Genomic DNA, 27,026 nt, shown 5'->3' on the forward strand with positions numbered 1-27,026 from the left:
TGATCCAAAAATATCTGCATCTTTCCTTTTTTGAGCTGAGAAGGCATTTTCCAAATCAAACATACCATTAATCACTTTGAAAAGGTAAATAATTACATGAAGAAAGATGTTAGCAGTGTCCTGGCACAGTTGCTGACGCTCATTAGATGTGTGTCATGGGAAAAAAGGAAGTTCATTAGTGACTGATAATGGAAAAAGACATGTTCATAAGTGTTGTGAACTAATAAATGATTAGAGATTGGTAATTGTATAAAGATTCATCCTGTTCTGAGTTTAAAACAGTTTTCCGTTATCTAAGCAAATTACCAAAATTAATGAATTCATGTTAATAAGAACAATTTGGTATAACAGCAATAGAGCAATATTACATAATTACTTTTCTTTCTTTTTTTGTGTGTGTGTATGTTTAATCAAAGGTTTCTTTTAATGGCACTTTATTTTTTAGCTTTTTTTGCTATAAGAGGAGTCTGTGAATGAGCTCTTGTAAAACACAAAGTTATGTAATATTTATTTCACAGCCCATTGCTGTTATATTATACATAAGTATATGGTCAGGTTTCATGGAGAAAAGTAACACAGAGGCACATGTGTCTACATTACGAAACCTTAAGTACAATTGGTAATTTGGTGCAAACTTCTGGCTAACCATTAAAAGTCTTTGCCTTTCACAGAAGTCTCATGATCCTCTGGAGGTGTGGTTCTCTTTCCTCTCCCCTCCTTCTCTAGTAATTATATATAACAGACAGGACTGAGCTACAGTTAGTTGAGTCGTGGAGTTAAAGGCTAAGAAAGTTTTCAGGGTCATATTTACCTTGTGTGTTTTACACAGGAACTGAGCATTCGTATATCAGTCAATTTACTGATAACGTAACCGATCAAGCAGAAGTCATTCAAGACGTTTGGTGAGTACTCTGTTTAGTTACTTTTAAACTTTATCTGTATTACATTTACATCTGGCAGTTAGTGCTGGGTTACAACAGGGTTGCAGAATTCATCATTGTTTATTCAAGAGTGGATTTTTCCTCCAGGGCAAAGTTGATAAGATGTTGGTAATTGAATAAATCATTACTTTTCGTTCATGTCAGCTCACAAGAGATGTACAAAGTTGTTCTTGAGACTTTACTTAGAAATGTAGGCCTTCAACTGTCTGTATCTAATATCACTCATACACAACACTTAAATAATTGGAAAATTAACTAATTATAATTATTCAGGGTATTCTTGTGCATGTAAATGTGGTCAGTGAACATCATAACTCTGTGTATAGTCACAAACACCTGTTTTCATAGAATAATACGTAATTCAACAGTTCCTTTACTACTCTAAGAAGCATGTGCTCTAGTGTTTTGTATGAAGCTGAAATTTGCACATTTGTATATTCTGAGTCTCTTAAGATCATCTGATCTCCGAAGGCACGTAATAGTCTGTGTTACAAAGTTGCCATCAAAATGAAAAGTATTTTCAGGCACATATTCAAATAGCATGCTTAATGAAGCGTTATTAAGCTTCTTTTTTCAAATTAATATTGCACTTTGTTTTAGAAATTCTTTACTTGACTACTTACACTGGCACACAGTAGAGCTTAATATCCCTTCAAATGTTTTTTGGAATGTTTCATTGTCGTGTACTAGGTTAGGCTATTTTGCACCCCCAAAAATGTCTAAATAAAGGCATATAAAAGTAGTGTGGTTTACTTTAATTGTGTGTTTCTGTTTTGTGCTTTTTTTATAGTCAGGTCTTAAAGTCTCTAATGCATCCAAATGTCTCTTTCTTTTCTAGAATGTACCATCAAACACTACTAAAATCTAATCCACAATGGATGTCTCTGTCCGTGTAGCCACCCAAAGTCAATGCAAAGCCCTTACTGTTATTAGTATATGTAGCTAACAGTTGCTTTTTACTTTCTGATATTATCATTTTCATTTGTAGAGGTAGACTGTTCATTTTTTTTTTTTTTTTGTATTCTAATTACTTTGGATATTTATTTATTTATTAAGAAGAAATACCTCAATAATCCAGCTCAGTTTGATTCACAATAGGCCAGTAGTGCACTTACTCTCCAGCAATGGAATCTACTACACTAGCATCCCTAGCAACAGTTACCATGCTAACAGCAGCCTCACAGACAGACATGTCTGGTGTTCTCTGGCTGCTGGTGCTGGGCTTCGTCATCGCTTTTATCCTGGCGTTCTCTGTGGGTGCCAACGATGTAGCCAATTCCTTCGGTACAGCAGTGGGTTCTGGTGTAGTGACCATGCGCCAGGCCTGCATCTTAGCCACCATCTTTGAGACAGTGGGTGCCATACTTTTGGGGGCCAAAGTCAGTGAAACCATCCGCTCGGGTATCATCGATGTTCATATGTACAACGGCTCAGAGGCTGTGCTGATGGCTGGCTCCATCAGTGCAATGTTTGGTGAGTGCATACTTAATTTAATGCGATAATTCATGTCAAAAATAATCTTCTCATCCTCTTGTTTCAAATCACTATGGCTTTATTTCTTCTGTGGAGCATAAAATAATATATTTTTGAGTTACTGGGTTCTTTTAGTAGTAGTAGTAGTACCTTTATTATCTCCTGTTTTAGTGGTTTCAACATGGGTTTCACATAGATGCAACACAGCAACAAGAACACAAAAATGAGAAAAAAATAAATTTCTTTATTTCAGATATTTTAGACATTTCACTGCTTATGGTAAAAAGGATTTCCTCTCTTATTTTCAAGAAAAACTGGCATCCTAAATCTTCGACCTGAAGGCAAAAGCTCAAAGTTATCATACAATGGGTGCATATGATCAGATGCAATTTTCATCGCTTTGCTAATGCATCTGGTTTGATAAATTTGTTCTAGATCTATCATTGGGAAAACCAAGGACTTTACATAGCAAACTTTTTTATTCCACTGTAGCATTTCCAAACCAGCAAGTGATACAAGAGGTCAAAACACTTTCAGTAAAATAATTCATACAAAGCCAGTACATAACATATCCAAAAATGTCCATCATAGTCACACGAGTTAAGGCAATTATGCTGAATGCAGTCAATTATGAGCTTGTCACCCAGGTTGGAACTCTATCGTGCTGTCATGACTTGTGTTGGTCACGTTAAAAGCTTACAGTATGTTTTTTTTCTGTTACAGGATCTGCTGTTTGGCAGCTTGTAGCTTCCTTCTTGAAACTCCCCATCTCTGGGACACACTGCATTGTGGGCGCCACAATCGGATTTTCCATGGTTGCTAGAGGTCATCACGGGGTCAAATGGCTGGAATTGCTTCGCATTGGTATGTGAAACTGAGTATTTTTGATATTTTGCGTAAGCGTGCTTAGTCAGATTATTTTATTTTTTCCCCAAAATTGAGTCAGTTAATGGAAAGATAATATTTTCCCACGTGACCCCATAAACAGTAAATGGGAAGACAACCCCAGCATGATTTAATGCAGATCTCTTAGTTTTATTCTTTTTTTCACATGACCCAAATGAGATCTATTTATGGAACAGAACATTTTGGACTACACAGGAAACATGGTCACATGCTTAGCCCTGGTGACACGTTGGGTTTGTTGAAACTTGGCGTGCAGCCCTGAGAAATTTTGGGCCATACAATTTTAAGATAAGAGAGAATAACATCACTGTTTAAATGTTATATTATGATTATTGTGTAACCAATTGATATATATATGTTCCAGTTGCCTCTTGGTTTCTTTCACCTCTTCTCTCTGGCATTATGTCTGCCATTCTCTTCTACTTTATCCGCAAGTACATCTTGAATAAGGTAAAAAGCAATTCAGAGCTTACCTCTTACATATGTGCCAGTGTATGTTTTGGTACTTTTTAATCTCTTGTTGTTGTCAATAAAAGAAGAACATATGCTTTTTCCCATGTGCTAAATGAGAGTATTTCCATGTATTCCAGGAGGATCCAGTGCCAAATGGTTTAAGAGCATTACCAGTTTTCTATGCTGTTACAATGGGAATCAATCTGTTCTCCATCATGTTTACAGGAGCGCCAAGTAAGTTTTTTTCTTCTTTAAATTATTATTATTATTTTTATATTTTTTTACTGAATTTGAATTTTCTTTATCAATAGCTATGAGTTTTCTTTATGAATTGATTTTCCTATGTCTCCAAATATCATTAAAAGGAGGTTATGTCAGATTTAGCCTTTTGAGGAATATTTTTTCCCCAAATTGTGATCACATGTCATGTCATGATCAGATGTCATGATCAGATGTATGCATACAGGACCCGTCCCTCATTTGTCATTAATTAACCCCCTGTTAATTTACTTCCACATTCACAAACACATAAAGTCTGGTGGGTTAAACACAGTACACCGTATTGAAAATTTGTATTGTAGCTGTCTGTACAGTTTGTTGATGCAATAATAAAGTTATGAAATATAATTTTGGCCCAAGTCCAACAATCTGTTCTCATAAGCAAACTTCCGGGGATCATGATGTACTGAAGATTTTAAAAAAGCCACTGTGAACCAAAAGTTCTCATTGAGTCTGTGTACTAATCAGTGAATCAAAGGCCACCCTCTTCCTGGTTATTTGAGCCATGCACATGATCATGTATTCATTTACATTTACATTTAATCATTTAGCAGACACTTTTATCCAAAACAACATATGAGGAGACCAATAGAAGCAAACAGACAAACGAGAGAGCAACAGTATACATTTGCTGTGACAAGTCTCAGTTAGTCTAGCACAGTACACAAACCTAGTTTTTTTTTATAGAATGGATAACAGGTAAGTGCTAGTATTAGTTCCACCAGCTGGGCACAGTCCAGGAAAAGGTCTGTGATAGTGAATTTGTGCCTCTTTGGGATGGCACCACAGGGCGTCATTCACCTGAAGAATGCAAGCTTCTGGAGGGCACATAAGTTTGAACTAGCGAGTTTATGTATATTGGTGCAGCCCCAGCTGTTGTTTGATAACGTTAGTGGTTCTGTTCTTTCAAAGGAACTGAAAATTAACTTAGCCATAAGCTCAAATGATAAAAAAAGAAGTTTTCAGCCTCCTTTTTCGACCTCATTTTAAACATAAAATTGTATAAACGTTTGCTTCCATTTAGAATTTTTAATAGAATACTTGTATTTAAAGTTGACTTATTTACACAGTTTTGCTTTTGAGCCAAGTTTGAAGTTATGCTAATGCTAATTTGCTAATTTAGTGAAACCCACTAACTTTTCAGGAGCAATGAAAGACTTTTCAGAATTAAAATGCAGAATATATAGTAGTGTTTATCACTAAACATGTTAAGTTTTAATCTCTCTCTTTTCTTTATTCTACAGTGTTGGGATTCGATAGGATAGCATGGTGGGGCACTCTGCTGATCTCACTTGGCTGTGCCCTGCTGACTGCTGTGGTGGTCTGGTTCATTGTGTGTCCACGGTTAAAGAAGAAGATGAAAGGTAAATATTTACATCATGTCATGTTTGGAATTTTGGAATTCGGGCTAGTTTTTTGTGTTTTTGTTGCTAAATATCTTTATTTCTGTAATTATTTCCTCCTTTTCAGGTCAGAACATTGCCAACGCTAGTGGGACACAGTTGACTGAAAAGAAGCCACCCTCAAATGGCCCCGTGGACCATCCTGCCTCACCTCAAAGCTACTCTCCTGTTCCACAGACACCCCCTGCTGACAGCAAGGTGGCCTTTGACATCGGAGGTTCAGCAGAAACCGACCTGGACAACAAAGATTTTGACACCAAAGATCTAGATTGCACTCACGGTCAGTCTCTTGATAAATGATAAATACATTGGATTAACTGTAACTTCTGTTTGTGTTTTAATGAACTGATTAAGCTTTATTTTCTTTCTTTCGACTGAAGTACTAATTCTCTAATCTATAATTTTGGTCATCCATTGTAGCTTTAAATGGCAGTGCTGGAATTCCTGTCCCAGACTTGAACGGAAGCCAGTTTCACACCGTACACAAAGACTCTGGAATCTACAAGGATCTACTGCACAAACTTCACTTGGCCAAGGTGGGCGAATGCATGGGAGAGATGGGAGACAAACCCATCCGCCGCAACAACAGTTATACTTCTTACACCATGGCCATCTACGGAATACATGGATCATTGAAGGATGGGGAGGGAAGTCGGACCGGACTGGATGGAGAGAAAAGGCGCTCACGGTACAACAGCTTTAACAGTTATTTTACTGCTGTGGCTGATGGAGAGGTTGCTGCTGGAGATGGAGGTCTGACAGTGGAGATGGGGGACGAAACAGTCAGAAGAGGCTCACTGGAAGAAGAGACGGATGAGCTTGAGATTGACAAGACAGAGGTGGCCACACTCTTCCAGTTCCTGCAGATTCTCACCGCGTGCTTTGGATCGTTTGCACATGGTGGGAATGATGTTAGGTATGAGAGAAATAATATACCTTTTTTTTATATATATATATATTTTGTCCAAAATAATTGAAAAATAAAAATGAACTTAGTAAATTTAGCACTCATAGCATTAGAATATAGATTTTGAAACATGGATATTCATTTTGAAATTTGCTAAAGATTACATGTAACATAATCAATAAGTCTTTAGTATAAAAGTACCTAAATGTAAAAATAGCGTAAATGAGCAGTAATCACACTTAATGTCACCCTATAAATGATATGGCATAGATACAGTATATAACCATTCAAATGTTTGCATTCTGTACAGTAAGATATATATATTCTTTAAATAATTTTATATTTTCAGTAAGGATCCATTAAATTAATGAAAAGTCACCGTAAAGATACTTATAATGTTACAAAATATTTCTATATGAAATTGTTTTCAAAATTATTTATTTATTTATTTTCTTGAGCTCCAAATCAGCATTTTTGAATTTAGGGTTTCTGAAGAAATATGTTGTTGAAGACTGGAGTAATGGCTGCCAAAAACATTTGCTTTGTCATCACAGGATAAATTTCATTAGAATTTTTTTTTTTACTTTCACTTTCATATTAACATAAACAGTTATTTAACAAAAAAAAAAAGATGAAAAGAAAATCTTACCAACCTTTAAAGTTTACACTTTAGTGTATATCTTGCATTTCTGACCCTTTTTTCACATTGCTTTATAATGAGGACAGTGCTAATCTCTAACTGATAACATTACACACCATTTCTTTCTTACAGTAATGCGATTGGCCCTCTCGTTGCACTCTGGCTGATTTATGAAAGCGCTTCTGTAGCACCCAGTGCTCCTACACCAATTTGGTTGCTCCTGTATGGTGGAGTGGGTATCTGTACAGGCCTTTGGGTTTGGGGTCGGCGGGTCATGCAAACCATGGGCAAAGACCTGACTCCCATCACTCCCTCAAGGTAACAAGCATCTAATTACCATAATACCTCCTCTGAGCAGAAACTGATAAGAGTGCTTATTTGTGGGATCAGAATTTATAGTTCAGTTTTATCACCGTGGTTCTCATGGGGATTATGGGCCTGGTTCCCACTTTCTTATCTCTGTTGACTGTCAGTGTAAACAAACAGTTTAACTCCTTGTCTCATGGAATTTCCCTCAAGCACCACATTTGTCTTGTCTTTAGTATTGACATTTTGACAATGCCACAGTACGTTTTCCATTCAAACAGTCCTTTGCTGTGTTTAAGGATGCTTAAAGAGCTTATTATAATCATCATGTCTGTCTCTCAGTGGATTTAGCATTGAGCTCGCCTCTGCTGTAACTGTGGTTGTCGCTTCCAACATTGGACTCCCAGTCAGCACCACTCATTGCAAGGTGGATTACTTACTAGTAGATTAAATCCATATAGTTCTAATTTGTAATAACAAATGTCAAAATCTTTTATCTTTTTTGTTTGTGTGTTTATGAACAGGTTGGATCAGTGGTGTCAGTTGGCTGGCTCCGCTCCAGGAAGGCCGTTGATTGGCTTCTGTTCCGGAATATCTTTATTGCATGGTTTGTGACCGTGCCAATTTCTGGCCTCATCAGTGCTGCTATAATGGCACTCTTCTATTATGTTATATTGCCTCTGACCTAATGTTTTATGTTAAACCATTTATTCCTTGTAAATACTTTTGTGCAAAAAAAGGGCCTCAACTATGTAATGCCTCTTCATCCTGTCCCATCATATGTACTGTACATAGCAAATCAAAGACTGTGTATGTCTGCACATCAAACTCTTACGTTGTGATTTTTGTACATTTAAGGTGCTTAATAGTGTAAGGAAATTATCCTTTAGCCGTAAAATGTGTGAGATGTGTAGTATAATAATGTTTATTTAGTTTTCCTTGGGGCCTCACATATTTTTATTAAGAAAAATTTTGTTAGTCTTGACTGAAATTCTGTTTCAACCTCTGACAATAAAAATGTATACTTTAAGCTGTAAGGCAGTATTATATATATATATATATATATATATATATATATATATATATATATATATATATATATATGTACGTATACTTGCATGACATGTGAAAAAAAAATGTTTCAGAATTAAATGTTTATTTCAACCTGTAAATAAAGCAGTTTGTACAAAACATAATAAATTGTGTTTCTTTTAACTAAAACTGTGAAAAACCGGCTTTCAATGCAGTATTGAAATTCAATGTTTAATAAAGCAAGTGTACAGGTGCATCTCAATAAATTAGAATGTTGTGGAAAAGTTCATTTATTTCAGTAATTCAACTCAAATTGTGAAACTCATGTATTAAATAAATTCAGTGCACACAGACTGACGTAGTTTAAGTATTTGGTTCTTTTAATTGTGATGATTTTGGCTCACATTTAACAAAAACCACCAATTCACTCACATTTCAACAAATTAGAATATGATGAGATGCCAATCAGCTAATCAACTCAAAACACCTGCAAAGGTTTCCCCGGCCTTCAAAATGGTCTCTCAGTTTAGTTCACTAGGCTACACAGTCATGGAAAAGACTGATCTGACAGTTGTCCAGAAGACAATCATTGACACCCTTCACAAGGAGCCACAAATATTCATTGCCAAAGGAGGAAACCAAGGTCGTAGAGGCTGGAGGAACTGTCAAGAGGAAAATGAGGAACGAGACCAAAAAATGCAGATGGGCTGAAGGCCAGTGTCAAATTCCTGTCAAATTCAAATTCCATACCACCTCAGCAGTGCCACAAACTGATCACCTCCATACCACGCTGAATTGAGGCAGTAATTAAAGCAAAAGGAGCCGCTACCAAGTACTGAGTTCCAGTAAATTGAGTAAATTTCCAGAAGGCCAACAATTCATTAAATGTTTTTTTTATTGGTTTTATGAATATTCTAATTTGTTGAGATTGTGAATTGGTGGAGTTTTGTTAAATGTGAGCCAAAACCATCACAATTAAAAGAACCAAAGATTTAAACTACTTCAGTTTGTGTGCACTGAATGCATTTAAAATACAAATTTCACAATTTGAGTTGAATTAATGAAATAAATGAACTTTTCCACGACATTCTAATTTATTGAGATGCACCTGTATTTAACAAATGTTTTGAGGAAAAATAAAAATATCCCATATAATAGAGATTGCTGAAAATTATTCCATACCTCTTTCATAGCACCAAAAATGGCTCCTTTAAAGTCTGAAAAACAAAAAGGATTATTACATTTGACAAGACATCAATTATTACAAGAATATTCGATCTGTGGACATGCATTGCTGTCTTTTCCTCACAAATGTTGGGATAAATAGGAACTTACCAGAAGTCAAATATCTGTGACACTGTAGATTAGGGTTAACCCCTGTATTCTGTTGCTGAACAAACTTTTGAAAGGGTCCATGTGAAATACCATCATTTCACTTGCAGTATCTGCCCTTTGATATGCTTAAGACAATAGGTTAAGTTTATTCAACACAAATTTAACATTTTCAAAACAATTTCTGTAGTATTTTTCATTTACAAAATATATATATTCTATGCTAATTTGACAGCTCTGATCAGCTCTGATCAACTAAAAGGGTGTATTCTGTGGATATTGTGCCTTCACGTTTTTGAGTACCACAGACAGGCTAATAACATTGCCTCTTCAGCAAAATATGTAAAAAATCCTTTCAAGTGTCTCAAAAGAAATGCACTTCCTATCCAGAAGAGGCAGCATTTTTCACGCACTACACTCAGGAGCGTGCGAACCCGGAAGCGGAAATAACATCAACCTGCGTTTTGAAACCGTCGTGCGTGGTTCAGACGTATAGCGCTGTTTCGGGGATAAAGAAAAGAGAGTGAACTTTTCAGAGTGTGTTATTTTTGTAGTGTGCACGTAATTCGTACACACTAAGCTACCTTTTGCATAACTAAGAACATACATGAGTGCTGTGTCGTGTATTTAGCCGTTTGTTTTTCCGCTAGCACCGGCTCTGCTGGTTGATAACGAAATTTCATTTGGGCCGCGTTTACAGTAACGTTAATAAGAAATCATGGCGGATGTTACTGCACGTAGTTTGCAGTATGAATATAAAGCGGTAAGAGTTTTATAAGATCTATAATAATAATTTCAACGAGTTTGATATGTTTACTAAGCGTGCTTAAACGAGTGGGGTTTATTGTGCGCGTGCTGGATCATAACGTTAACGTTACTTTCTGTATTTTAAAAACCTGTTGAGCTGCCCAACTAGATAGCATTGTTGGTCAACAAAGTAGCAGTAAATGTTCCGTTTAGTTTTTAATTAAATAGTCTCTTAGTGGAATACAAGCGCATGAAGCACGTTCGTGCTTGTAATATTTACAAATGCAGTCTATGTAACGTTAGGCTGCTCGCTAGGATTGAACCGATCGTAAGGGTTTGTGTTTTTCCCCTCAGAACTCCAACTTGGTGTTGCAAGCGGACAGATCTCTGATCGACCGCACCCGCAGAGATGAGCCCACCGGGGAGGTGTTGTCTCTGGTCGGCAAACTGGAGGGGACAAAGATGGGAGACCGGAGTCAGAGGACCAAACCGCAGATGCTTGAGGAGAGGAGAGCAAAGTGAGTTATCAGAAACGCATGGTGTTTACTGGCTTGCATTCATTCATTGTGTCATGGTCGTTTAAACAATTCATTCTCATTGTATGATGCAGGAGAAGAAAGAGAGATGAAGACAGACACGACATAAACAAGATGAAGGGCTTCACACTGCTGTCTGAGGGGATTGATGAGATGGTGGGCATCGTGTACAAGCCCAAGACCAAAGAGACCAGAGAAACTTATGAAATCCTCCTCAGCTTTATTCAGGCAGCCCTTGGAGATCAGGTATGATCACTGCCCCTGTTTACATGTGATATTAATTTAAATTAAATTTGTAATGTAGCTACTGTGGGGTTTACTAGGATTATGCACCATTTTCATGTGAAAAAAATATTTGACCAACATAAATTCTGTACTGTTTTGTCTAAAGAATAAATTGGAATGATGCACCAAAAACGAACTAAATTTCATTTTCATTTCAATTTTAAATAAATAGCTTTTTAAAATGAAATTATTATAAATTATAATATATTACAGTTTTACTGTAATTCTGATCAAATAGATGACAATTGATGAGCGTAAGAGACTTTAGAAAACATCACCAACCCCAAACTTTTGAACTCCGCTTTTTAATTTTCTTTATACTGTGTGTAAACAAAACCATTCAGTGCTATGTTATTACGGTTTAAACATGTTATGGCTTTGTGAATTCACAAAAACATTCTCTTTGTTAGTTCACTAGAAAGAACTTTTAATTGTCTGATAAATGTGGTGTGATGTTTATATGTTGGAGTTGATGTAAACAGTGGATTACATTAGGTTAAAGTACCACATTATAAATTACTGCTCTTTTTCTCTACTTTAAGCCGAGGGATATCCTTTGTGGAGCAGCAGACGAGGTGTTGGCCGTGCTGAAGAATGACAAGATGAGAGACAAAGAAAGGAGGAAAGAGGTGGAGCAGTTGCTGGGGCCTACAGACGACACACGCTACCACGTCCTGGTCAACCTGGGCAAGAAGATCTCAGACTATGGTGGAGACAAAGAGCTTCAGAATATGGGTAAATAATTTAGCTCAAGCTCTTGATTTCAAACTCTTCTCATCATGATGTTCAGCAAGGTAACACCTCTCTTCTCTTTTTTGCAGATGACAACATTGATGAAACCTATGGAGTCAATGTGCAGTTTGAGTCTGATGAGGAGGTGAGCTTCTACATGATGGTTGTTGGTGGTCTGATTGTATTTTTTTAGCTCTTGAGGTGACGCCAGCATGTATTTGTTTGTGTGTAGGAGGGCGATGAGGACCAGTACGGAGAGGTTCGTGATGAAGGTTCTGATGACAGTGAGGGAGTGGAGGCAGATGAGAGCAGCACCCTGACTGCCAATGTAAGTCACATGGCCAATGTGTTTCTGAACACCCTGTCACAGAGCAATGGTCCTCAACCAGGAGTCCGGGACCTATTAGGACCAAATTCCAGTGTAGTCTCTTTTTTTTTTTTTTATTATTTTTATTATTTAAAGTTAGTTAGTTTTAATGTAATATTTGTTAATTTGTTTTTAAATAAAATGTAAAATATGAAACTGATGTCATCTTTTGAGTTTATTTTATTACAACTGAAGTGCAATAGGAACATATCTGCTTACATAAGAGGGTCTCTGAATATTGTCTTCATTAAAGGGGGAGATTTGGAGTTAGAAATGCTTGAGAACCACTGACCGAGTCAAAAATTCAACCTAACATGTTGTTGTCTCTTTAGCTGGGAAACACAGGTGACGTAATGATGACCAAAAAGAAAGATCTTCACCCCCGAGACATTGATGCTTTCTGGCTTCAGCGACAGCTCAGCCGCTTCTACAATGATGCTATCGTGTCTCAGAAGAAAGCAGATGAGGTCTTGGAGATCCTTAAGGTAGGGAGGGTTCAAAACCTTGGAGACAAAGAGTTTTGTTTGTGTGTGTCTTCCTGTGTGGCTGATTCATTCCTCCCTTTGGTTAGACTGCCAGTGATGACAGAGAGTGTGAGAACCAGCTGGTGCTGCTTTTGGGCTTCAACACATTCGACTTCATCAAGGTCCTCCGCCAACACAGACGCATGAGTAAGTAATCACAATAGTCAGGAATGTGTCTGATTAAATGGACTGAGAATATGCTTCAAAATATGACTTCGTGCAAACAGTTTGGAGGTTTACGATGTGTTAAAAAGCATTGTGTCATTATGCTCTACTTTTTTATCCAGTCCTGTACTGCACCATGCTGGCCAGTGCTCAAAGTGAGGCTGAGAAGGAAAAGATCATGAATAAAATGGAAGCTGATCAGGATCTTTCCAAAGTTCTTTACCAGCTGCAGGAGACCGAAAAAGAGGACATCATCAGGGTCAGAACTCCGCTCCTTATTTAGTTAGTTTAGCTGAGTGTGTTGGAGATTTAGCTGTTTAAAGAATGATAGCCATTTGGAAACTTATGGTCTTATGTTTTTACTTGCAGGAGGAGCGATCTCGCCGGGAGAGAGTGAGAAAATCTCGTGTGGATGATCTGGAGTCTATGGACATTGATCATGGAGAGGTCAAAGCCTTTTTTTTTTTTTTTTATAGCTACTACAAGTGCTTTTTAATTTGATGACCCAATGTCTTACAGGTATATAATTCCTGTGTTCTTTGTCTCTAGGCTGTGACCTCGAGGCAACTGCTTGATCTGGAAGATCTGGCCTTCACTCAGGGCAGTCACTTCATGGCCAACAAGCGTTGTCAGCTTCCTGACGGCTCCTTCCGCAAACAGAGGAAAGGTTATGAGGAGGTCCATGTGCCCGCTCTCAAAACCAAACCCTTTGGTGATGATGAGGTATTTTCCTCTATTTTGTGAGACATTTTCTTCAAGTTGGGATAAATGGGTCGTTCTGTGGGGGGTTTCGGGTTGTTTGATTATTACATTAAATTACCACACAAATATACACTGCCTTTCAAAAGTTTGAGGTCAGTAAGAAAGAAAGAAAGAAGTCTGTTTTGCTAACCGTTAAAACGGTTAACTATTTTATATATTTAAAAAATGCTACTTATTCTTGTAAAGGCAGAGCTGAATTTTCAACAACCATTAATGCAGTCGTCAGTGTCATATTATCCTTCAGAAATTGTTCTGACATGCTGATTTGAAGAAACAATTCTTATCAGTGTTAAACTGGTTGTAGTGTTTAGTGTTTTTGTGATAAAATTTTTCTGGACATTTTGATGAATAGAAAGAACAGCATTTATTTTAATATAGTATATTACATATAATATAATGTCACTTCTGATCAATTTAATGCATACTGAATAAGTGTTAATTTCTTAAAAAAAAAATTTTTAATTACTGGTTGATTGGCCCTATGTAATTTCTCTTTTGTCTCATAAGGATTGTCTAATTTTTTTTCTTTAGACATTGGTGGCGATTGAGAAGCTGCCCAAATATGCCCAAGCTGGATTCGAAGGATTCAAAACCTTGAATCGCATACAGAGTAAACTCTTCAAAACCACGATGGACACAGATGAGAACCTGCTGGTTTGCGCGCCAACGGTTAGTCTGATAAAGGCGCAACTGTCCAGGCGCTGGCTTAAAATGAACATTTCCATTAAAAACTTAATGTGAAATAAATATTATGTAATATAGGAATTAATTTGAATTGTACATTTAGCCGTAAGATATTTATTCTAAAAGAGACTGAGGCTTTTGTTTTTAATCTCTCTCTTTGATCTGCAGGGTGCTGGCAAAACTAATGTTGCTCTCATGGCAATGCTCCGAGAGATCGGAAAGCACATTAACATGGATGGCACCATCAATGTTGATGATTTTAAAATCATCTACATCGCTCCCATGCGCTCACTGGTACAGGAGATGGTGGGAAGCTTTGGCAAGGTAAGACTACATTATCCTTTTCCTCATCATTTCCTGTAATTCGGTTTCTTATAAATTATTAGCTATGAATAGAATTACATTTACAAATTTAGACTTGTTTAAAATAATGAAAGTATTTAATGTCCATAAAAAGGCTTCATTCATTCGTACATTCATATAACATTTTTGGTCTGTCTACAGCGCTTGGCTAGCTATGGCATCGTTGTTTCTGAGCTGACTGGAGACCATCAGCTGTGTAAGGAGGAAATTAACGCCACCCAGATTATTGTGTGCACCCCAGAGAAATGGGACATCATCACCCGGAAAGGAGGAGAACGCACATATACGCAGCTTGTGCGCCTTATCATCATCGTAAGTAATTTAGTAGAGTCAGATTCTCTTTTGTAAAGTTTTTCTTACATGTTTTTCCAAGTCGATGTGTTGCGATCTGTCATACAGGATGAGATCCACTTGCTGCATGATGACCGTGGCCCCGTTCTGGAATCCCTGATTGCTCGAACCATCCGCAATGTGGAACTGACACAGGAAGATGTGAGGCTCATTGGCCTCAGTGCCACACTGCCCAACTATGAGGATGTGGCGACCTGCCTTCGTGTAGATCCATCCAAGGGGCTCTTCTATTTTGACAACAGGTGAGAAATGGACTGATGTGGAGAAAAAGTCTTCTGCAGCAGTATGCAGATAAATTTAAATAGGTTTTTTTTAAATAGGTATAATAAAATATGTATTTTGGATGTTTTTCTCTTACTAGTTTCCGGCCTGTGCCTCTGGAACAAACCTATGTAGGAATTACAGAAAAGAAGGCTATCAAGCGTTTCCAGATTATGAATGAGATCGTCTATGAGAAGATCATGGAACATGCAGGAAAGAATCAGGTGAAACTGAACACTATAAACCTGACTGGTTCTTTGTAGTCAAATATATATTCTATCATGTGTTTCAGTCACCCTTCTGTTTCCTGAACATTTATTTCTTTTTTTTCCTAGGTGTTGGTGTTTGTGCACTCGAGAAAGGAGACCGGAAAGACGGCACGTGCGATCAGGGACATGTGTTTGGAGAAGGACACACTGGGTTTGTTCCTGAGAGAAGGTTCGGCCTCCACTGAGGTCCTGAGGACTGAGGCAGAGCAGTGCAAGGTCAGATCACAACTACCACAAAAGTGCTGGACATCAGATACGACCTCAAACTGATGTACACTGGAAATAAGACCTACATGAACTCTTTCACAAAGAAATATAGATTTTTGGCTTATGTTTTAGAGTGTAGTACCCTCACCTGCATTTAGCACATGTAGTGTATATTGTCTTACAAACACAATATAACGATAACCTACAACTGTTTTAATTAAAGTTGCAAACATAAATTATAAGTTATTGTAATTTTTATGACTCCAACAGTAAATTATAATTGGCTATAATTTATAATAAATAATAAATTGTTACTCCGTTTATTTATTTTTTATTTAATTTTCAAACCAGTTTCAGACATTTCACTTGTCTGCTGTTGTTTGGTGAACATTTCATCCTACCCCAGACTCACATCATTGTTTGAGCTGATTTCATGTCCAGTAGCTATTAATCCAGAAAACCATTTATTTTATAGATGTTTTTTCCTTGTGAGATTAGTACAATAAAAAGTCCCCAGATTCATAATCTGGTTGTAACTGAACACATTTATTGTGGATGTTGGATATTGGATGACTATTTGTTTACTTTCCGTTGACAGAACCTGGAGCTGAAAGATCTGTTGCCATATAGTTTTGCTATTCACCATGCTGGAATGACCAGAGTGGACAGAACGTTGGTAGAGGATCTGTTTGCTGACCGTCACATTCAGGTTAGTATGCAATTCAGCAATGTCAAGAACGCTTCTGATTATTTCTTATTTTGAAACCAAGAGTATTGAACCGTGAATGTGTGTTTCCTAGGTATTGGTGTCTACGGCCACTCTGGCCTGGGGTGTGAACTTGCCAGCGCACACTGTCATCATCAAAGGCACACAGGTGTACAGCCCAGAGAAAGGCAGATGGACTGAGCTAGGAGCCCTGGATATCCTACAGGTCAGTAGTATTTCTACACATACTCTGTATCATGATTAGTTAAATGGATGACAAGTAATGTCTCAATTTCCACTCAACCTTTGTGACGCAGATGCTGGGTCGTGCTGGCAGGCCTCAGTATGACTCTAAGGGAGAGGGTATTTTGATCACTTCACATGGAGAGCTGCAGTATTATCTGTCCTTGCTCAATCAGCAGCTGCCCATCGAGAGCCAGATGGTGGCCAAACTACCAGACATGCTCAATGCAGAGATAGTGTTGGGCAATGTGCAGAATGCCAAGGTGAGCTTTAAATAGACACGCAAATGTTCATTAGTCAGCCATTTTTTTTTATTATTAGCCATTTTTATATATATATATATATATATATATATATATATATATATATATATATATATATATATATATATATATATATATATACGGTACTCTTATATTGTGAAATTAATGTTAAATGTAATAGGCAATTTTATTTTCATTTTTTAATATAAAAAAAAGCTTTTATTATAATTTTATGTGCATGTGGTTTTATGTATCATTTGTTTCCAAAATTGAAAAAGTAGTTTTTATATTGTTATTTAAGCATATTGAAAAAAATCTTTTATTGAAAATATGTAAGCATCTATTGCTCTATTTGTTACTGTTTACAGGATGCTGTAAATTGGCTGGGTTACACATACCTTTATGTCCGGATGTTGCGGAACCCCACTCTATATGCCGTCTCCCATGACGACCGCAGCATTGACCCCCTGCTGGAGCGACGCAGGATGGACCTGGTGCACACGGCAGCCACCGTCTTGGAGAAGAACAACTTGGTCAAATATGACAAGAGATCTGGCAACTTTCAGGTACACACAGTTTGTCATATTAACCCCCTTATGCACAATAAATTCTTATTTATTGTATTTCAAGAGGTTGTACCAGCTTGAAATACCCAACCCAGCATAATGGATTTCAGCAGGCCCATCTAAACACATCAATTACATTTTAAATGACTGCAACAGATGTGGTTTAAATAATTTAATTTGTTGTGTTGTAGGTGACAGACCTAGGCCGCATTGCCAGTCATTTCTACATCACCCACGAGTCCATAATGACTTACAACCAGCTGCTGAAGCCTACACTGAGTGAGATTGAGCTCTTCAGGGTGTTCTCGCTCTCCTCTGAGTTCAGAAACATCACCGTCAGAGAGGTACGTGCCTTATCTAATTAAACCTGCTGAAACATTTGAACAACCCTCTACCACCAGGATCTAATAAACATGGTTGTGATGTTCTGATTGACAGGAAGAAAAACTTGAGCTTCAGAAACTGCTTGAGAGAGTCCCTATTCCAGTGAAGGAAAGCATTGAAGAGCCCAGTGCAAAGGTAAATGCATTTTAAGATCTAACTTTAAATACGGATATGCATTTAATTATGATTATGATTGTTTCTCTTAAATTGAATGTGACATCTGTTTCTCAGATTAATGTGCTGCTGCAGGCATATATATCTCAGCTCAAACTGGAGGGCTTTGCTCTCATGGCTGACATGGTCTATGTGACGCAGGTTAGTGACCTTATCTTGTCTTATGTAAAGGCCTAAAGAACAACCATCAATTGAATCTCTTAAAAATCAGTGAATATGCATAGATTTTCTGTATTAATGTTCTGTTTTATTCTACAGAGTGCTGGCAGGCTTATGAGGGCAATTTTTGAGATTGTCCTGAGCAGAGGCTGGGCCCAACTTACCGACAAGACTTTGAACCTTTGCAAGATGATCGACAAAAGGATGTAAGCTGTCAAGATGCTGCTGATTTTGCCACTTAAATGTTTTGCTTATTATCCAATGTGATGTTCATTCTGTTGGCTTTCTTTCCTTCAAGGTGGCAGTCGATGTCTCCCTTGCGCCAGTTCCGTAAGCTTCCAGAGGAGGTCATCAAAAAGATAGAGAAGAAGAACTTTCCCTTTGAGCGCCTCTATGATCTGAACCACAACGAAATTGGTGAATAGTGGTTATCAATACGTTGTGCTAGCCAAGTTTTGTCTTTATATGCAGGTGTCTCTACAAGTGTTTTTTATGAATTTTATGTAGTTGTCTCATGATCTGTGTTTAAACCTTTCAGGTGAGTTAATCCGCATGCCAAAGATGGGTAAGACCATTCATAAGTATGTCCATCAGTTCCCAAAGCTGGACCTGGCAGTTCATTTGCAGCCCATCACACGCTCTACTCTGAAAGTGGAGCTCACCATCACACCGGATTTCCAGTGGGATGACAAGGTCAGTCTCAAAAAAGATCTGTAAATGACTATTAGTTATATTACAAGTTTCATCTTCACAAGAATAAATAATTATATAAAATATTATATATATATAATTTTTTTCCTTCATTTTAAGAATTTTGTCATTGAACTGACGGCTATATGTCTGCTGCTTACAGATGCACGGCTCATCTGAGGCCTTCTGGATCTTAGTGGAGGATGTGGACAGTGAGGTCGTTCTTCATCATGAGTACTTCCTCCTGAAGGCCAAGTACGCTCAGGATGAGCATCTTGTTACTTTCTTTGTGCCCGTGTTTGAGCCGCTGCCACCACAATACTTCATTCGCATATCTTCAGACCGTTGGCTGTGTAAGTTTACAACTTAATACTGCAGAACAAATTACTAAACCATATTGAAAAATATAAATTCTAATTCATTATGGTTTTGACGTAGTGACCAAAAACAATAGTACTGTTTGTAAGGTTAATAAAGCATTGGAGGTATTAAAGAAGTCTGAAATGAAGTCTGAAGATTTTTTTTCTCTCTCCCTTTTTTTTCCAAGCATGTGAGACACAGCTGCCTGTTTCTTTCCGTCACCTGATCCTTCCTGAGAAATATCCTCCCCCCACCGAGCTGCTGGACCTGCAGCCATTGCCTGTGTCTGCTCTAAGAAACACAGCCTTCGAGAGCCTCTACCAGAAGTTTCCCTTTTTTAACCCAATCCAGACCCAAGGTACCTGCCTTTTGTAGATCATCCACAACACACTACATATTTGACTAAGATCTTCAAAGTACCTTTTAAATGAAACTATTCTTGTTTTCCTCAGTGTTCAATGCGTTGTACAACAGCGATGATAACGTCTTTGTTGGCGCCCCCACTGGCAGCGGGAAGACCATATGTGCTGAGTTTGCCATTCTTAGGATGCTCCTTCACAACCCAGAGGGCCGCTGTGTCTACATCACACCCATGGAGGCTCTGGCCGAACAGGTATGTCCATAAATATCTCCCTTCTGGAAATAAATGTCTTGATGTGGAATTTCTATAAAATTAAGAAAGTCAGTGAAATGAGGAATTACATTTAATCATTGAGACTTTTTTTTTTCTGTGCAGGTCTTTGTTGACTGGCACCAGAAGTTCCAGGATACTTTGAGTAAGAAGGTTGTCCTGCTCACCGGTGAGACAAGCACTGACCTCAAGTTGCTGGGTAAAGGCGACATCATCATCAGCACCCCAGACAAGTGGGACATCTTATCCCGCCGCTGGAAACAGAGGAAGAATGTGCAGAACGTTAGTCTCTTCATTGTAGACGAGGTTCATCTGATTGGTGGTGACAATGGAGTAAGTGTTGGTTTATTATGGTTTCTGAACTATATTAGTGAGCTGTTAAGTCACCAGAGATCATTTATTTTGGTTTATTTTTAATTTTCTGTCTCTTGTAGCCTGTGCTGGAGGTGATTTGCTCCAGGATGAGGTACATCTCCTCTCAGATTGAGCGTCCCATCCGTATCGTGGCCCTTAGCTCCTCTCTGTCCAATGCTAAAGATGTGGCCCACTGGCTTGGCTGCAGCACTACAGCCACCTTCAACTTCCATCCCAATGTCAGGCCGGTTCCTCTTGAACTTCACATCCAGGTTGGTCTGAAGCTCTGTTGCTTAATTTTATGTAATGTTTAGGCACAATCTTGACTGCTACATTTGGTGAAATTTTATTTCGTGTTCCTCACTGTGCTTTCCCCTCTCCTTAGGGCTTCAATGTGAGTCACACACAGACTCGTCTGCTGTCCATGGCTAAACCAGTGTATCACGCCATAATGAAACATTCCCCATCCAAGCCAGTGCTGGTGTTCGTGCCATCGAGACGTCAGACTCGTCTCACTGCTATCGATATCCTCACATTCTGTGCTGCAGACGTGGTCCCACAAAGGTGCTGGGAGCAGATCGATATCACATCTCTACACTAATATAGACTCTTCTTTGATCAGCTCTTTTCCTGAGTGACATCAGGCATCTGACCTCTCTCCTTATTTACATCCCTTGTAGGTTCCTGCGTTCAACTGAGAAGGACCTGGCTCCATTCATGGAGAATCTGTCTGATGTTACACTGAAGGAGACCCTCTCTAATGGGGTGGGATACCTTCATGAGGGCCTTTCACCTACGGAGCGCAGGATTGTGGAGCATCTCTTCACTTCTGGTAAGACACATGAAACCTAACGATTTGTAAAACGAGTATAATTTGTTCGAAAACCTTTCAGAGTAGTACTGATGTTTTGTTAGAAAATGAATATACAAGGTGTATGTTTTTGAGCAGTCATGAGTAAGTTGAAAGAAAATTAAATTAATTTAGGTAATTCTCTGATTAATTGATCTTAATTTCATATAATGACAGGAATATATTGATATAAGATTTCACATTGCACCCTCCTGCTCTTTCATGCCAGGTGCCATTCAGGTGATGGTAGCATCTCGTTCTCTCTGCTGGGGCACCAACATCTCGGCCCACCTGGTGATTGTCATGGACACGCAGTACTACAACGGAAAAATCCATGCGTAAGTGTTTTCTTATCATTAGAGGGCTCAAATGATTGATGCAGTCACAAGTATTTACTCTTTGCATGTGTATTGCTCATAAATGTCTTTCTCCAACTAGATATGTGGACTACCCAATCTATGATGTGCTTCAAATGGTAGGAAAGGCTAACCGTCCTCTCCAGGATGACGAGGGCCGTTGTGTTATCATGTGTCAAGGGTCCAAAAAGGTAAAGCTTCAACTAATCCACAGATTTTCTTGATTTAAGATCACCGTTGGTGATTAACTCTTATTAATTTTGAACATCTTTGTTCTTTAGGATTTCTTCAAGAAGTTTCTCTACGAGCCTCTGCCTGTGGAGTCTCACCTGGACCACTGTCTTCACGACCATTTCAATGCTGAAATCGTCACCAAGACGGTGGAGAACAAACAGGACGCTGTAGACTACATGACATGGACGTTTCTGTATCGCCGCATGACCCAGAACCCCAACTACTACAACCTGCAGGGTGAGGAACCACAAGCATTCAAATGACCACAATTCTCACTACAGCAGAACAAATGGATTTGATATTCAAAATCTAGACTTCATGCTACAAAATCTAGAGTTTGATGCAACATGAATACATGTGTAAAGTCAAGCAACAATGCAATTGTAACTTTTTTTTTTGTGTGTGTGTGCATCAGAGACTAAAATATCTTTGTTTTACAGGTATGTCTCATCGTCACCTGTCAGATCATCTGTCTGAACTGGTGGAAAACACCTTGCAAGATCTGGAGCAGTCCAAGTGCATCAGCATCGAGGATGAGATGGATGTGGCACCTCTGAATCTGGGCATGATCGCAGCCTATTACTACATAAACTACACCACCATTGGTGAGGACTCTCTCTGTTTAACACACTTTTGTGAAGTCTCTTTGAAACAAGAAGCAACAGATCTTCTCTCCTGCATTGTGAGATACATCCGAGTGTAATTGATTATTGAAAAAGGATGTAGGGTTGGGATTTCGTACAGAATTGGAACATAATCCCCATGCTTCAAACATGCCTCTTGATTGTCTTGCTACATCCATCTCATCTGATGCAACTGTTATCTGTGTTTGTCCTCTCTCCAGAGCTGTTTAGTATGTCACTGAACGCCAAGACAAAGGTCCGTGGTCTCATCGAGATCATCTCCAATGCTGCAGAGTATAAAAACATTCCCATCAGGCACCATGAAGACACTCTGCTGCGGCAGGTTAGTAAAAATACACTTTACTTTAATGACGGAGTATAATCATAGCATCGGAGCTCTCCATTTAACTTTTTTGTTTTTTTGTACTTTTTCAGCTGGCTCAGAAAGTTCCTCACAAACTGAACAACCCCAAATTCAACGACCCTCATGTGAAGACCAACCTGCTGCTCCAGGCTCATCTGTCCCGCATGCAGCTGAGCGCTGAGCTCCAGTCAGATACTGAGGAGATCCTAAGCAAAGTGAGGGGAAACACTTTGAGCACACAGTGAACCTGATTCACAGCTCAACAAAAAAAGTTTTAGTGGCCCCAGTCCATACAAATTAATAATTAAATGCATTTTTGTGTGCATTTAAATTTTTGAATGTATAGGTTTTACTTTTTAGTTTTAATATATTTTCAAATGTTGTTAAAGAGAAGTATTTGTGAGCACAAGAGACCCTTTTTAAAAGAGATGATTATTTTTAATAATATTATATAACTTTTTTTAATGAAATGTTTCCTAAGTGTTTCTGCTCTTCTCTTGCCTGTGTTTTCAGGCTGTGAGGCTGATCCAGGCCTGTGTGGACGTGCTCTCCAGTAACGGCTGGTTGAGTCCGGCGCTGGCTGCCATGGAGCTGGCTCAGATGGTCACCCAAGCTATGTGGTCCAAAGACTCATACCTCAAACAGCTACCCCACTTCACTTCTGAACACATCAAGCGCTGCACAGACAAGGTGAGAACTGGGTCATCATCATCTAAATGCTAAACTTTATCTTTTGGTTGTCTCACTCATATCTGTTCTGTGACCGTGTATAGGGTGTGGAGAGCATCTTCGACATCATGGAGATGGAAGACGAGGATCGCACTGGTCTTCTGCAGCTTACAGATGTACAAATGGCGGACGTGGCACGCTTCTGTAACCGCTATCCCAACATTGAACTGTCATACGAAGTGGCTGAAAAAGACAACATCAAGAGGTACGGACTGAACTCAAAATGCAAAAGGCTTCAGTTGAAAACGCGTAACCTTGCATGGGTGTACATTTTAATAATTCTTACCATTAATAACTGAAGATATTAATTGATCTTCTTGTGCTCACAGTGGAAATCCAGTGGTCGTCCAAGTGCAGTTGGAGCGAGAAGAGGAAGTTACAGGTCCTGTCATTGCTCCACTGTTCCCTCAGGTGAGTTTCTATCGACAAACTCTGTATTTAAAATAATGCTCAAAAAATTTGGGACTGTAAGATTTGTAAAAAGAAAAATTCTAAATAAAGTGTCATGCTCACGCATGCTGCATTTACTTCATCAGAAATACAGTGGAAAAAAGAAAAAAAACAATATCTTGAAATATTACTGAAATGTTTTTTGTTTAAATACATTTTTAATTGTAATCCAAGTCTTTATGACTTTTATTCAATTTCAACCATCTGTGCTGAATAGAAGCTAATTTCTTAAAAAAAGAAAAACGAACTGACCCCAATCTACAACAAGATAAACAGTTTCAAAGTTATTTAATAGAAATGCAGCATTACTTCATGACATTGTTTGTTTTGTGCAGAAACGTGAAGAAGGCTGGTGGGTTGTTATTGGAGACCCCAAATCAAACAGTCTCATCTCAATCAAGAGGCTAACTCTTCAACAGAAGGCCAAGGTCAGTCCTGCTTTTATGTCCAAGGCAGTAGTGCATTATTCCTGTCTTTTTTTAATACTCTAATTGTAGTAAAAAAAAACATTGACATTGAGTCTGTTTTCTTCCCTCAGGTGAAACTTGACTTTGTGGCACCTGTTGTTGGTGTGCACAACTACACACTGTACTTCATGAGCGATGCCTACATGGGCTGCGACCAGGAATACAAGTTCAGCATGGACGTTAATGAAGCCGACAGTGAGGGGGAAAGTGACAGTGATTAATCCCAGATTAGTCATAGTGAATGGCTCTATCAAGTGTTTTTTATATGTATTTTGAGGAATATTGTGACAGTTTCATTAATTGTGATTTTTTTTTTTTTTTAATAAAGAAACGAACATTAGAGATTTTGTTTTGCACTTTTATTAAAAGATCATCAGAAGAAATCATTGAGGTCATTTAATGTATATTAAAAGCGTTAAGAATAACTTCAATAAATAAAGAAATGGCTCATTTATGGTGTTTAGATATGGAGATTCAATCAGCTTGTTAAAGCAGTGTCTCCAAACACACTTGTGTATGAAGCCTTAAGGTAGTGGACGTAGTTCTGCAGGCTGCGCTTGTCGCGTTTCACTTGTTCCAGCTGGTTCTTTATGTCTTGAAGTTTGCACCGAAATCACTTCTCCATCCGAAAAATGAAACTCATAAACCGTTTCTAGACCATCTTAATGCAAGTGCAACTATGAATATTTGACATGTAAGGAAAATAAAAGTGGCATGTTGCTGATTCCCAAAAACATCGACTCGTCTCAGTTTTTGACTTATGAAATTCAATGACCTTTCCAGTGGTTCATCTTTACTGGATAATGATTTTTAGAATTTTTCAGAGATTGATGGGCTTGAATAAAAGCAATGTTACCAGAGTGACTTTTGCTCGTTTCATTGTACAAATAGTGATATCTAGCTGCTTAAATATTTAAGAGAAATAACTTTTGCTCGTGATTTTCTATAAATTTTCAAGGGGGGTGAACAAAAAGAACAGTCTAGATCTAGACTGATTTTTTATTTTTTTTATTATTGCCTTGAATCTCTGGTTTTCCAGTTTGGTAGCTGTGCTCTGAGTTGAGGGAGTGTAGACGGCTGAGAAGCCCCTCTCTCTGTGTGCAGGACTTCTCCTCTCATCACTCAACTCAGTGAGGCGACTGCAAATAGGGTAAAAGGGTAAATATATATGTATTTTACTTGCCAGTTAATGGGACAGTCACAAGCCTTCCAGTTTTTTCCAAAATCTCTTAACCCTTATGTGTTGTTGGGGACGTTTTCGTCCACTGTGGGGTAAAGTTGAGTCTTATTTTGGCCACAACTTTCTCTGTGTTTCAGCAAATGGAATGATATTTGGTGACAAATTTTATTTTACATTTACATTTATTCATTTAGCAGACGCTTTTATCCAAAGCTACTTACAGATGAAGACAGTGGAAGCAATCAAAAACAACAAAAAGAGCAATGATATATAAGTGCTATAACAAATCTCAGGTTAACACAGTACACGTAGCATGGGATTTTAAATAATATAATAAAAAAAAGAAAACAGATTAAAAAATAAAAGAATAGAGTAAGCTAGTTAGAGGTCTTTACACATACACACACACATACATATACAATTGCATAATAAATGAAAAGAAAATAGAATACAAAAAGATTAGAAAGGTAGTTAGATTTTTTAAAGAATAGAATTAAAATAGTGAGTGTTAAAGTTAGATGGTCAAATAAAGATGGAAGAGATGGGTTTTAAGCCGAATCTTGAAGATCGCTAAGGACTCGGATTGAGTTGGGCAGTTCATTCCACCAGGCACAATCAAGCGACGTTCACTTGCAGAACGCAAACTTCTAGAGGGCACATAAGTCTGAAGTAACAAATTTAGGTAAATAGGTGCAGAGCCAGTGGTAGTTTTGTAGGCAAACATCAATGCCTTGAATTTTATGCGAGCAGCTATTGGAAGTAGTGCAAATTGACAAACAGAGGTGTGACGTGTATTCTTTTTGGCTCATTAAAAATTAATCTTGCTGCCACGTTCTGAATTAATTGTAAAGGTTTGATAGAATTGGCTGGAAGACCTGCCAAGAGGGCATTGCAATAGTCCAGCCTGGACAGAACAAGAGCTTGAACAAGGAGTTTTGCAGAATGTTCCGAAAGAAAGGGCTTGATCTTCTTGATGTTGAATAAAGCAAATCTGCAGGATCAGACAGTTTTAGCAATGTGGTCTGAGAAAGTCAGCTGATCATCAATCATAACTCCAAGGCTTCTAGCTGTTTATGGTTGATGTGCCTAACTTGATGGTGAAATTGTGATGGAACGATGGGTTTGTTGGAATCACAAGCAGTTCTGTCTTGGCAAGGTTGAGTTGAAGGTGATGGTCCATCATCCAGGAAGAAATGTCTGTTAGACAAGCTGAGCCATGTTTCTGAATGACAGGACCTAATGATGCCATGTAGTCCAAGTGGTCCAAGAACTGAGCCCTGAGGCACCCCAGTAGTTAGATGTTGAGACTTGGACACCT

At 38.2% G+C, this 27,026-nt stretch overlaps 2 protein-coding genes across 2 annotated transcripts; both read left to right on the forward strand.

Moving 5' to 3' along the window:
- Nucleotides 1-754: 754 nt before the first annotated feature.
- On the forward strand, nucleotides 755-8,434 carry LOC128018518 (sodium-dependent phosphate transporter 1-A). The gene is made up of 11 exons (XM_052604075.1): nucleotides 755-902; nucleotides 1,780-2,414; nucleotides 3,138-3,278; nucleotides 3,685-3,770; nucleotides 3,911-4,007; nucleotides 5,297-5,416; nucleotides 5,523-5,735; nucleotides 5,876-6,371; nucleotides 7,135-7,320; nucleotides 7,651-7,735; nucleotides 7,833-8,434. The coding sequence occupies exons 2-11, from the start codon at nucleotides 2,066-2,068 to the stop codon at nucleotides 7,995-7,997; spliced, it is 1,938 nt and encodes a 645-aa protein (XP_052460035.1). The 5' UTR covers nucleotides 755-902; nucleotides 1,780-2,065; the 3' UTR covers nucleotides 7,998-8,434.
- Nucleotides 8,435-10,097: 1,663 nt separating this feature from the next.
- On the forward strand, nucleotides 10,098-25,262 carry snrnp200 (small nuclear ribonucleoprotein 200 (U5)). The gene is made up of 45 exons (XM_052604076.1): nucleotides 10,098-10,435; nucleotides 10,774-10,937; nucleotides 11,030-11,201; nucleotides 11,783-11,975; nucleotides 12,062-12,117; nucleotides 12,205-12,300; nucleotides 12,672-12,824; nucleotides 12,911-13,010; nucleotides 13,151-13,287; nucleotides 13,398-13,475; nucleotides 13,578-13,751; nucleotides 14,322-14,459; nucleotides 14,643-14,798; nucleotides 14,979-15,149; nucleotides 15,237-15,430; nucleotides 15,550-15,673; nucleotides 15,785-15,934; nucleotides 16,524-16,634; nucleotides 16,726-16,857; nucleotides 16,949-17,137; nucleotides 17,506-17,703; nucleotides 17,895-18,047; nucleotides 18,142-18,222; nucleotides 18,319-18,402; nucleotides 18,520-18,626; nucleotides 18,719-18,837; nucleotides 18,959-19,113; nucleotides 19,274-19,463; nucleotides 19,658-19,828; nucleotides 19,923-20,083; nucleotides 20,207-20,434; nucleotides 20,536-20,727; nucleotides 20,841-21,019; nucleotides 21,136-21,287; nucleotides 21,535-21,643; nucleotides 21,744-21,852; nucleotides 21,943-22,132; nucleotides 22,336-22,500; nucleotides 22,740-22,861; nucleotides 22,954-23,097; nucleotides 23,396-23,572; nucleotides 23,656-23,816; nucleotides 23,941-24,022; nucleotides 24,397-24,489; nucleotides 24,600-25,262. The coding sequence occupies exons 1-45, from the start codon at nucleotides 10,391-10,393 to the stop codon at nucleotides 24,747-24,749; spliced, it is 6,405 nt and encodes a 2,134-aa protein (XP_052460036.1). The 5' UTR covers nucleotides 10,098-10,390; the 3' UTR covers nucleotides 24,750-25,262.
- Nucleotides 25,263-27,026: the final 1,764 nt, after the last annotated feature.

This window comes from Carassius gibelio, chromosome A8, assembly GCF_023724105.1.
Source record: "Carassius gibelio isolate Cgi1373 ecotype wild population from Czech Republic chromosome A8, carGib1.2-hapl.c, whole genome shotgun sequence".
Classification (NCBI taxonomy): domain Eukaryota; kingdom Metazoa; phylum Chordata; class Actinopteri; order Cypriniformes; family Cyprinidae; genus Carassius; species Carassius gibelio.

Coding starts and splice junctions, on each gene's coding strand:
- snrnp200 (XM_052604076.1), top strand. CDS start 10,391: ATGGCGGATGTTACTGCACGTAGTTTGCAGTATGAATATAAAGCG. Junction 10,938..11,029: donor CTTGAGGAGAGGAGAGCAAA/GTGAGTTATCAG, acceptor TGTATGATGCAG/GAGAAGAAAGAGAGATGAAG. Junction 15,150..15,236: donor TTGTGCGCCTTATCATCATC/GTAAGTAATTTA, acceptor TCTGTCATACAG/GATGAGATCCACTTGCTGCA.
- LOC128018518 (XM_052604075.1), top strand. CDS start 2,066: ATGGAATCTACTACACTAGCATCCCTAGCAACAGTTACCATGCTAACA. Junction 2,415..3,137: donor CTCCATCAGTGCAATGTTTG/GTGAGTGCATAC, acceptor TTTCTGTTACAG/GATCTGCTGTTTGGCAGCTT. Junction 3,771..3,910: donor GCAAGTACATCTTGAATAAG/GTAAAAAGCAAT, acceptor CATGTATTCCAG/GAGGATCCAGTGCCAAATGG.